Below are 12,315 nucleotides of genomic sequence, written 5' to 3'. Positions count from 1 at the left end.
ATTGTCAGAAATTTAGAAAATGGTCTGTGTTGACTAAATGGAATGATGATGCTTTGGCGGCAATTTTCAGAAAGGGTCTTTCTGAATCCGTTAAAGATGTTATGGTGGGGTTTCCCACGCCTTCCGGTCTGAGTGATTCTATGTCTCTGGCCATTCAGATTGATCGGCGTTTGCGGAAGCGTCAAACTGTGCGCGCTGTGGCGTCGTCCTTAGAGCAAAGTCCTGAGTCAATGCAGTGTGATAGGATTTTGTCTAGAATGGAACGACAAGGATTCAGACGTCAGAATAGGTTGTGTTATTATTGTGGTGACGCTTCTCGTGTCATTTCAGTCTGCCCTAAGGGGACAAAAAGGATTGCTAGTTCATTTACTATCAGTACTGTACAACCTAAATTTCTGTTATCGGTGTCCTTGATCTGCTCATTGTCATCATTTTCTGTCATGGCGTTTGTGGATTCAGGCGCCGCCTTGAACTTAATGGATTTTGAGTGTGCCAGGCGTTGTGGTTTTCCATTGCAGCCTTTGCAGAACCCTATTCCTTTAAGGGGGATTGATGCTACACCGTTGGCTAAAAATAAACCCCAGATTTGGACACAGGTGACCATGCACATGGCGCCAGCCCATCAGGAAGATTGTCGATTTCTGGTGTTGCATAATTTGCATGATGTTATCGTGCTGGGTTTCCCGTGGTTGCAGGTACATAATCCTGTGTTGGATTGGAAATCTATGTCTGTGACTAGTTGGGGTTGTCAGGGGGTTCATAATGATGTTCCTTTGATGTCAATCTCCTCTTCTTCCTCTTCTGAAATTCCAGAGTTTTTGTCTGATTTTCAGGATGTATTTGATGAGCCCAAGTCCAGTTCCCTTCCACCGCACAGGGACTGTGATTGTGCGATTGACTTGATTCCAGGCAGTAAGTTTCCTAATGGCCGACTTTTCAACCTGTCTGTGCCTGAACATACCACCATGTGGAGTTATGTTAAGGAGTCTTTGGAGAAAGGGCATATTCGGCCATCTTCTTCACCGTTGGGAGCAGGTTTTTTTTTTGTTGCTAAGAAGGATGGCTCCTTCAGACCTTGTATTGATTATCGCCTCTTGAATAAGATCACGGTCAAGTTTCAATACCCTTTACCTTTGCTTTCCGATTTGTTTGCTAGGATCAAGGGGACTAGTTGGTTTACGAAGATTGACCTTCGGGGGGCATATAATCTTGTTCGTATTAAGCAGGGTGATGAATGGAAAACTGTGTTTAATACGCCCGAAGGCCATTTTGAACACCTTGTGATGCCATTCGGGCTCACTAACGCTCCATCTGTTTTTCAATCCTTCATGCATGATATCTTCCGGACTTATATTGATAAATTCTTGATTGTATATTTGGACGATATTTTGATTTTTTCCGATGATTGGAAGTCTCATGTGGAACAGGTCAGGATGGTATTTCAGATCCTTCGTGACAATGCTTTGTTTGTGAAGGGGTCTAAGTGTCTCTTTGGGGTGCAGAAGGTTTCTTTTTTGGGCTTTATTTTTTCTCCCTCATCTATGGAGATGGATCCGGTTAAGGTTCAGGCCATTCATGATTGGATTCAACCCACATCCGTGAAGAGCCTTCAGAAATTTTTGGGTTTTGCAAATTTTTGTCGCCGGTTCATTGCTAACTTCTCCAGCGTGGTTAAACCCTTGACTGATTTGAAGAAAAAAGGTGCTGATGTGGCGAATTGGTCCTCTGCGGCTGTCTCTGCCTTTCAGGAGCTTAAACGCCGATTTACTTCTGCTCCGGTGTTGCGCCAACCAGATGTTTCTCTTCCGTTTCAGGTTGAGATTGATGCTTCTGAGATTGGGGCAGGGGCCATTTTGTCTCAGAGGGATTCTGTTGGTTCTTTGATGAAACCGTGTGCCTTCTTCTCCCACAAGTTTTTGCCTGCTGAACGCAATTATGATGTCGGCAATCGGAAGTTGTTGGCTATGAAGTGGGCGTTTGAGGAGTGGCAACATTGGCTTGAGGGAGCTAAGCACCGTATTGTGGTCCTGACCGATCATAAGAATTTGATTTACCTCGAGTCTGCCAAACGGCTGAGTCCTAGACAGGCTCGATGGTCTTTGTTTTTTTCCCGTTTTGATTTCGTGGTTTCGTATCTTCCGGGTTCTAAGAATATTAAGGCTGATGCCCTTTCTAGGAGTTTTTTGCCTGATTCTCCTGAGGTCCTTGAACCGGTCGGCATTCTGAAAGAAGGGGTGGTCCTTTCTGCCATTTCCCCTGATTTACGGCGGGTTCTTCAGGAATTTCAGGCTGATAGACCTGACCGCTGTCCTGTGGGGAAATTGTTTGTTCCTGACAGATGGACTAGTAGAGTGATTTCTGAGGTTCACTGTTCTGTGTTGGCTGGTCATCCTGGTATTTTTGGTACCAGAGATTTGGTTGGTAGGTCCTTTTGGTGGCCTTTGTTGTCACGTGATGTGCGTTCTTTTGTGCAGTCCTGTGGGACTTGTGCGCGGGCCAAGCCTTGTTGTTCCCGTGCTAATGGGTTACTTTTGCCATTGCCGGTCCCTGAGAGGCCCTGGATGCATATTTCTATGGATTTTATTTCTGATCTTCCGGTTTCCCAGAGGATGTCGGTTATCTGGGTTGTTTGTGACCGGTTTTCTAAGATGATTCATTTGGTGCCTTTGCCTAAATTGCCTTCCTCTTCAGAGTTGGTTCCGTTGTTTTTTCAGCATGTGGTTCGTTTTCATGGTATTCCTGAGAATATTGTGTCCGACAGAGGTTCCCAGTTTGTTTCTAGGTTTTGGCGGGCCTTTTGTGCTAGGCTGGGCATTGATTTGTCTTTTACTTCTGCATTTCATCCTCAGACAAATGGCCAGACCGAGCGAACTAATCAGACTTTGGAGACTTATTTGAGATGCTTTGTGTCTGCCGATCAGGATGATTGGGTGGCCTTTTTGCCATTGGCCGAGTTTGCCCTTAATAATCGGGCTAGTTCGGCTACTTTGGTTTCGCCTTTTTTTTTGTAATTTTGGTTTTCATCCTCGTTTTTCTTCTGGGCAGGTTGAGCCTTCTGACTGTCCTGGTATGGATTCTGTGGTTGACAGGTTGCAGCAGATTTGGGCTCATGTGGTGGACAATTTGGTGTTGTCTCAGGAGGAGGCTCAACGTTTTGCTAACCGTCGTCGGTGTGTTGGTTCCCGGCTTCGGGTTGGGGATTTGGTTTGGTTGTCTTCCCGTCATGTTCCTATGAAGGTCTCTTCCCCTAAGTTTAAGCCTTGGTTTATTGGTCCTTATAGGATTTCTGAGACTATTAATCCGGTGTCTTTTCGATTGGCGCTTCCGGCCTCTTTTGCTATCCATAATGTCTTCCATAGATCTCTATTGCGGAAATATGTGGTGCCCGTTGTTCCCTCTGTTAATCCTCCAGCCCCTGTTTTGGTTGATGGGGAGTTGGAGTATGTGGTTGAGAAGATTTTGGATTCTCGTTTTTCGAGGCGGAGGCTTCAGTACCTTGTCAAATGGAAGGGTTATGGCCAGGAGGATAATTCTTGGGTTTTTGCTTCTGATGTCCATGCTGCTGATCTGGTCCATGCCTTTCATCTTGCTCGTCCTGATCGGCCTGGGGGCGCTGGTGAGGGTTCGGTGACCCCTCCTCAAAGGGAGGGTACTGTTGTGAATTCTGCTTTTGGGTTCCCTCCGGTGGTAGTAGGTGGTAATGCAGTTGTCCCTGGGTTGCAGTCCTGGTCAGGTGTGTCTGCTGATTGCAGTTCTGACTGGGATATTTAGGTGTGCAGGATTCATTAGTCCTTGCCAGTTGTCAATTGTTGTTGGGAGGTGTTGGACCTCTGCCTGGTTCCTCCTGTCATTCTGCCAAATCAGCAAAGATAAGTGTCTGTTTTTTTTTTCCTGTGGCACACATGCTGTGTGCTTCACAATTCAGTGCTATTCTTTGTGTTTTCTTGTCCAGCTTAGATTGTGTCAGTATTTTCTCAGTCTTGCTGGATTCTCTGGAGTGGCAGATATACATTCCATGTCTTTAGTTAGATTGTGGAACTTTTTGTATTATCTGTTGTGGATATTTTTGGAAGGGTTTTAATGCTGACCGCCTAGTAATCTGTCCTATCCTTTCCTATTTAGCTAGAGTGGCCTCTTTTGCTAAATCCTGTTTTCTACCTGCGTGTGTCTATTCTTCTCCTACTCACAGTCATTATTCGTGGGGGGCTGCCTATCCTTTGGGGGTCTGCTCTGAGGCAAGATAGCATTCCTATTTCCATCTATAGGGGTATTTAGTCCTCCGGCTGTGTTGTGGTGTCTAGGGTTTGTTAGGCACACCCCACGGCTACTTCTAGTTGCGGTGTTAGTTCAGGATTTGCGGTCAGTACAGGTTCCACCGACTCCAGAGAAAGTTTTCATGCGGCTCCAAGGTCACCGGATCATAACACAAGCCCCAAGACAAAGAGTTGCCCCCAACCCCCTCTTAATTTTTTTTAACACCACACATAATACAGTGATAACTCTCTGAGTTCAGATAATTTAGTAGATGTCACCTGCAGTCCTATGTAACACCACAGAAAGACATAGCGTTTCAGAGTAAGACTATGTTCACATGCAGCATTTTTTTCAGTAGCCAAAACCTTTTATATTAGCAGTAAAAACGTTGCGTTCAAAACACCTGTTTTTCAGCTTGTTTTGTGGTGTTCTTCACACTTTTTTCAGCTTTTTTTGGAGTGAGGATGTTTGCTTTGTCTACAGTATGTTTAAGACCACATTCATACGATCAGTATTTGGTCAGTATTTCACATCAGTATGTGTAAGCCAAAACCAGGAGGGTGAGAAATACATAAGTGGTGACATGTTTCTCAGAGTATGTGCACACGCTGCGGATTTTGCTGTGGATCTACAGCAGTTTTCCATGCGTTCTACAGTACCATGTAAACCTATGGAAAACAAAATCCGCAGTACACATGCTGCGGAAAATACCACGCGTTGTATTTTCTGCAGCATGTCAATGCTTTGTGCAGATTCCGCAGTGTTTTACATCTGCTCCATAATAGGAATAAGCGGGTGTAAAAACGCTGTTGAAAACCGCACAAAAAACGCGGTAATTCCGCCATTATTTTTTATGAATCTGCGTGGAAAAATCTGCAGCAGATTCCGCAACGTGTGCACATAGCCTCATTGTTCCACTGCTGTTTCTGCATTACAAATACTGATGTGAAATACTGAACATGTGAACGAGACCTAATAGTTTAATTCACCAAAACCACTTAAAAAATTGCAGTGAAAAATGCCGTTGCGATATCTGCAGCTTTTTTATTCTTTCATTGCTTTCTACGGGTGAAAACACTGAAAGAAGTGACCCACTACAGATTTAAAAAGCGCTACAGTTCTGGAAACCAGTCAGAAAACAAACAAGCGCCTGCAGGAGATTTCGGAAATCTCCTATGTTTTGCTGGCACTTTGAAAAGCAGCTTTTCACCATGTTCATATGCAGAATTTTTGCAGCTTTTTCTTCTGCAAATAAGAAGTTTCCAGCATTTTACAGCACAAGCAAAAACTGAGATTTTCAGAAATCTCCTGCACACCCTTTTATTTTCCCCGACTGGATTTCACAACAGCAGTGTGTCACTTTCAGCAATTTTTTTCACCCGTAGAAAGCAATGAAAAAGTTTACAAAATGCATACTGTAAAAAACAAACAGCAAAAGCTCTAAGGGTGTGTGCCCACAATCAGTAAACGCTGTGGGTCGGCTGCTGTGTACTTGTGCAGCGTCCAACCCACAGCGGCCAGATGTTACAATATAGTGGATGGGATTTCAAGAAATTCCATCTCTACTATGCGTGCACTATGACCCGCACCTCACCCGCAGAGACGGACATGGGGCGCGTCTGTCCAGGCTGCAGCATGTCAATTTATATGGCGTAGACGTGAGTCTCCACAAGAGAAATCTCACCCCTGCAATGTATAGGATGCAGGGATTCCGCACAGATCAATGAACACACGCGGAATCACCTGTGTTCAAAACATGGCAGCACATGTCCACTGCATCCAAAGGGCTGCCATTTCCGGATCCTCTGCACGTACCCTAAAAAATGAGTGCTTTGAAAGCAGTGTTTTTACTGCCAAGAGACCATGTCTTGGCTGCAAAAAAAATGCACCAAAAACGCTGATTCCTATGCACACCTGTACTATATATGTGTGTGATTTACCCTTATTATTTCACGTGGGAATTCATTTGTTTCTATATAATAAATGCCCTGACAATAGTGACAGCAGGTCGCCCTGTCAGATTACAAGCAATGATTCAGTGACTGTGGTCAGAGCCGATGCTGATGGCTGCTGTATGTGACTGTGAAACCTGATCCTACAGCAATCAGCACAGAGCTCCGGGACCACAGTGAGTAAATCACTGCACTGAGGGGGTCTCAAGGGGGGTTTGGGAGACATGTTCTGGGACTACAGAGCAATGCACAGCATTATTCACTGCTGAAAACCCTCTGGGCACTTCATACAGGGGTTGCAGATGCAGGGGGCCCCCTTGTTGGTGGGGGGCCCCAGGCATCTGCCTGTGCCAAATGCCGGCCCTGAATGTAACTATACATTTATTCCTAATTTAGCTACGGCTAGAGTCACTTCAACATTATATCAAAACATATTCCAATATGGCTGGTACCATAAAAGAAACAAAGTGAGCGGAAATTTCAATTAAAATCAATATATTTATTTAAGAAATATTTTTTTTAAAAAGGATTTTTTTGAACAATAAAATAGACAAAGAAATGGGGGAACGGAAACCTCCAAATACCAGGGGAGACCCATGAAGCACAAATACCAAACAGTATAGTAGGTAAAAGAAATGCAGACCTCAATGTCACTACTGCTTTATGAGTCACCAAAGTATATCTGATGGAATTCAGCGCACAAGGCTCTTTATGTATAGTATATTGTGAAAAAGTGCTGTATTTACCACTTATAGCAATGTAAAGGCAAAAGGGAGCCCAAAAATGCAGCGTTACCTGCTATTGTACCTGGGGAGTGAGAAGGACACACTACACTGCCTAAATGTTGCAGAGTAGGGAAATACAAGGCACAAACATAAAGGTAAATTACCTGCAAGTGCAGATGGTGGGTGCTTCAGGATCTGTGCGCTACGGTAGGAGTGCTATCAAGGTTCCCCTACGCCCTGTTGACGAGCGCCGTTTCGCATTTAGCTTCCTCAGAAAGGGGTGTGGAGCCTTTACATTGCTATAAGTGGTAAATACAGCACTGTTTCACAATATACTATACATAAACAGCCTTGTGCGCTGAATACCATCAGATATACTTTGGTGACTCATAAAGCAGTAGTGACATTGAGGTCTGCATTTCTTTTACCTACTATACTGTTTGGTATTTGTGCTTCATAGGTCTCCCCTGGTATTTGGAGGCCCCCATTTCTTTGTCTATTTTATTGTTCAAAAAATCCTTTTAAAAAAAATATTTCTTAAATAAATATATTGAATTTAATGTAACTATACAGCCTGCCGTACAGCAGAGACATCGAGCTGTGCATGCTTGCTCAGCTCAGTGTCTCGTGGTGAACTCCTGTCACCTGACTGACATCACCCCGAACCTGTGAAAGTTCTGCTGTCAGAAAGGTCCTGGGAGTTCACAGCCAATGAACTCAGTTTAGCTCACTGACATCAGCATGAGCGCCGTGGGAAAATTTGTAACAGCGCTAGCGCTGACATCATTGAGTTGAACTGAGTTCATTGACTGTGGGCTCCAAGGACCTTTCTGACAGCACAGCAACCATGAGAACTTTATCGCGGTTCACAGCTAGTACAACTCACTGACGTCAGTGCGAGTGCCTTTACATCTTTTCTCACGGCACTCTCACTGACATCAGTGAGCTGAACTGAGTTCATTGGCTGTGAACTCCCAGGACCTTTCAGACGGTACCGCGAATGTGAATGCTTTCTCATGCTCACGGTGATGTCAGGCAGGTAATAGGAGTTCACCGCAAGACACTGAGCAGTGCTGGCACACGCTGCTCAGTGTCTCTGCTGGATGAGAGGCTGTATAGTCACATTCATGCAATAATGCAGACTGCCATCTAGATGTAGCAGAGCTAGACCCGCTTTGGGACAAATGGATTATTATCTTCTTGGCGGACAGGTGAGGAATATTGTTGTTTCTTAAATTAATTATGTTACAGGAGACATTAGCTTCAGTGGACTGGGTGATGACGTGAGTATGGTTTAATTCAGATTCATTAAAAGGAGTCTGTGTCATTCTTTCAATTAAAAGACTTTAAAAAGCACTGAAAGAAGTGACATGCTGCAGTTTGCAAAAAAAGCAGTTTTCCAAATCAGTCAGGAAAAAAAACAACGTGTGTGTATGACATTTCTGAAAACTCGTAGACTTTGCTGATATTGTAAAACACAGCGTAAAATTTGCATAAAAAACTCAGCAAAAAAACACTGCAAGAATGCAACGTGTGAACATAGCCTTAGCCTTAGGGTCACAGTAGAGCTGGCATTAGAATATATGGACTTGTAAGAGGATATAATTAACACCTTATAAACTAAACTTGCCAATGTAAACTTTAGGGACAAACTGCAAAAGCTTAGTCTTTAATAACCACTTATTTATCGATCTAGATATTTTGATATGGGCATCAGTGAGGTTATGCACATTTAGTTGTCTTACAGATAATAAACACATTTCTTTTAGCATGTGTTAGCAAATAGTTGCTGTTTGACCAGTAAACCGCACATAAACATGCGAGCATCCTGCGAGAGCACATTGCAGACGCCCACGGTTTAATATCGCAGCATGGAAAAAGTGAATGACAAGGCTGAGATTTGCCTGAAAACTGAATGTGTTTGTGTTTCAGAACTGCATGCTTCTGGGTGGACGGAAAAACACAGATGTTCCACTGGAAGGATATTTAGTTGCACCAATACAGAGAATATGCAAGTACCCACTTCTTTTGAGAGTAAGTACGCATCGGTTGCCAAGGGATGCTGTTAGACGCCTGAAGCATGCGGCTCAGTGTATTTAAATCTCTTTCATGCCATCATTTCCCTTCTTTTAACAGGCTGTGTATTATGCAGAGCAAAACTTGGCTCGAAAACATACCATCTAACAGTGACCATTGTGGTGCAGTCTCATCAATGCAAAGCACACCTTGTGTTCAGTTTCTTAACATGCATTCCCTGAAAAACATTTTTGTCCATGTACACTGCGTTTTTTTAAAGAATTTATTTTGTGTAAGATTTTGTATGTGCACAGTTATGGCCAAAAGTATTGACACCCCTGCAATTCTGTCAGATAATACTCAGTTTCTTTCTGAAAATGATTGCAAACACAAATTCTTTGTTATTATTATCTTCATTTAATTTGTCTTAAATGAAAAAACACAAAAAGACTTGTCCTAAAGCCAAATTGCATATAATTCCACACCAAACATAAAAAAGGGGGTGGACAAAAGTATTGTCACTGTTTGAAAAATCATGTGATGCTTCTCTAATTTGTGTAATTAACAGCACCTGTAACTTACCTGTGGCACCTAACAGGTGTTGGCAATAACTAAATCACACTTGCAGCCAGTTGACATGGACTAAAGTTGACTCAACCTCTGTCCTGTGTCCTTGTGTGTACCACATTGAGCATGGAGAACAGAAAGAAGACCAAAGAACTGTCTGAGGACTTGAGAAACCAAATTGTGAGGAAGCATGAGCAATCTCAAGGCTACAAGTCCATCTCAAAAGACCTGAATGTTCCGGTGTCTATCGTGCGCAGTGTCATCAAGAAGTTTAAAGCTCATGGCACTGTGGCTAACCTCCCTAGATGTGGACGGAAAAGAAAAATTGACAAGAGATTTCAACGCAAGATTGTGCGGATGTTGGATAAAGAACCTCGACTAACATCCAAACAAGTTCAAGCTGCCCTGCAGTCCGAGGGTACAACAGTGTCAACCTGTACTATCCGTCAGCATCTGAATGAAAAGGGACTGTATGGTAGGAGACCCAGGAAGACCCCACTTCTTACCCCAAGACATAAAAAAGCCAGGCTGGAGTTTGCAAAAACTTACCTGAAAAAGCCTAAAATGTTTTGGAAGAATGTTCTCTGGTCAGATGAGACAAAAGTAGAGCTTTTTGAGCAAAGGCATAAAGATAGAGTTTACAGGAGAAAAAAAGAGGCATTCAAAGAAAAGAACATGGTCCCTACAGTCAAACATGGCAGAGGTTCCCTGATGTTTTGGGGTTGCTTTGCTGCCTCTGGCACTGGACTGCTTGACCATGGGCATGGCATTATGAAGTCTGAAGACTACCAACAAATTTTGCAGCATAATGTAGGGCCCAGTGTGAATAAGCTGGGTCTCCCTCAGAGGTCATGGGTCTTCAAGCAGGACAATAACCCAAAACACACTTCAAAAAGAACTAGAAAATGGTTTGAGAGAAAGCACTGGAGACTTCTAAGGTGGCCAACAATGAGTCCAGACCTGAATCCCATAGAACACCTGTGGAGAGATCTAAAAATGGCAGTTTGGAGAAGGCACCTTTCAAATATCAGGGACCTGGAGCAGTTTGCCAAAGAAGAATGGTCTAAAATTCCAGCAGAGCATTGTAAGAAACTCATTGATGGTTACCGGAAGCGGTTGGTCACAGTTATTTTGGCTAAAGGTTGTGCAACCAAGTATTAGGCTGAGGGTGCCAATACTTTTCGTTGGCATTTTTTGGAGCTTTGAGGATTGGGGAGCTGGTGTCTCCTACTACTGTTTGTCAAGGGGGCCTTTGGGCTGGGGACTTTTTTGTTACCGAGGGGTCGTTGCTAGTGTTGAGCGATACCGTCCGATACTTGAAAGTATCGGTATCGGAAAGTATCGGCCGATACCGGCAAAGTATCGGATCCAATCCGATACCGATACCCGATACCAATACAAGTCAATGGGACTCAAGTATCGGACGGTATTCCTGATGGTTCCCAGGGTCTGAAGGAGAGGAAACTCTCCTTCAGGCCCTGGGATCCATATAAATGTGTAAAAGAAAGAATTAAAATAAAAAATATCGCTATACTCACCTCTCCGACGCAGCCTGGACCTCAGCGAGGGAACCGGCAGCGTTGTTTGTTTAAAATTTGCGCTTTTACTTGGTTACGTGAAGTCCCGGCTTGTGATTGGTCAGGGCGGCCATGTTGCCGGGACGCGGACCAATCACAGCAAGCCGTGACGAAATTACGTCACGGCTTGCTGTGATTGGTCCGCGTCCCGGCAACATGGCCGCCATTAACCAATCACAAGCCGTGACGTCACGGGAGGCTGGACACGCGCGCTTTTTAAAAAGCGCGCGTGTCCAGCCTCCAGTGACGTCCCGGCTTATGATTGGTCACGGCGCCATGTTGCCGGGACGCGGACCAATCACAGCAAGCCGTGACGAAATTACGTCACGGCTTGCTGTGATTGGTCCGCGTCCCGGCAACATGGCCGCCATTAACCAATCACAAGCCGTGACGTCACGGGAGGCTGGACACGCGCGCTTTTTAAAATGGGCGCGTGTCCAGCCTCCCGTGACGTCCCGGCTTGTGATTGGTTGCGCCGCGATCAACCAATCACAAGCCGGGAGGCTGGACACGCGCGCATTTTAAAATTTTAAAATGGGCGCGTGTCCAGCCTCCCGTGACGTCCCGGCTTGTGATTGGTTGCGCCGCGGTCAACCAATCACAAGCCGGGAGGCTGGACACGCGCGCATTTTAAAATTTTAAAATGCGCGCGTGTCCAGCCTCCCGGCTTGTGATTGGTTGATCGCGGCGCAACCAATCACAAGCCGGGACGTCACGGGAGGCTGGACACGCGCCCATTTTAAAATGCGCGCGTGTCCAGCCTCCCGTGACGTCACGGCTTGTGATTGGTTGCGTCTCCCATGTGACTGCGACGCAACCAATCACAAAGCCGGGACGTAATTTTAAAATCCTTAAGGACCTGAAATTACGTCACAGCTTGCTGTGATTGGTTGCGTCGCCCATGTGACTGCGACGCAACCAATCACAACGCCGGAACGTAATTTTAAAATCCTGAAGGACCTGAAATTACGTCACGGCTTGCTGTGATTGGTTGCGTCCCGGTCACATGGGCGGCACGCAACCAATCACAAGCCGGGACTCACGTAAAGGAAAGAAAAGCGCGAATTTTAAACAAAGAACGCTGCCGCTTCCCTCGGTAAGGTGCAGGCTGCGTCGGAGAGGTGAGTATAGCAATATTTTTTATTTTAATTCTCTCTTTTACACATTTTTACATTAATGTTGTTTCGATACCGATACCCGATATCACAAAAATGTCGGATCTCG

At 44.7% G+C, this 12,315-nt stretch overlaps 1 protein-coding gene across 1 annotated transcript in view; it reads left to right on the top strand.

Annotated features, from left to right (window-relative positions):
* PREX2 (phosphatidylinositol-3,4,5-trisphosphate dependent Rac exchange factor 2) overlaps positions 1–12,315 on the top strand; it is a 487,967-nt gene that overhangs the window by 153,653 nt on the left and 321,999 nt on the right. The window contains exon 5 of the mRNA XM_077270643.1: positions 8,864–8,965. Within this exon, the coding sequence (XP_077126758.1) occupies positions 8,864–8,965 (102 nt within the window). The remainder of the gene's footprint in view (positions 1–8,863; positions 8,966–12,315) is intronic.

The sequence above is a fragment of the Ranitomeya variabilis genome, chromosome 6 (assembly GCF_051348905.1).
Source record: "Ranitomeya variabilis isolate aRanVar5 chromosome 6, aRanVar5.hap1, whole genome shotgun sequence".
NCBI lineage: Eukaryota > Metazoa > Chordata > Amphibia > Anura > Dendrobatidae > Ranitomeya > Ranitomeya variabilis.
This window is presented reverse-complemented; position numbering and strand designations above follow the sequence as displayed.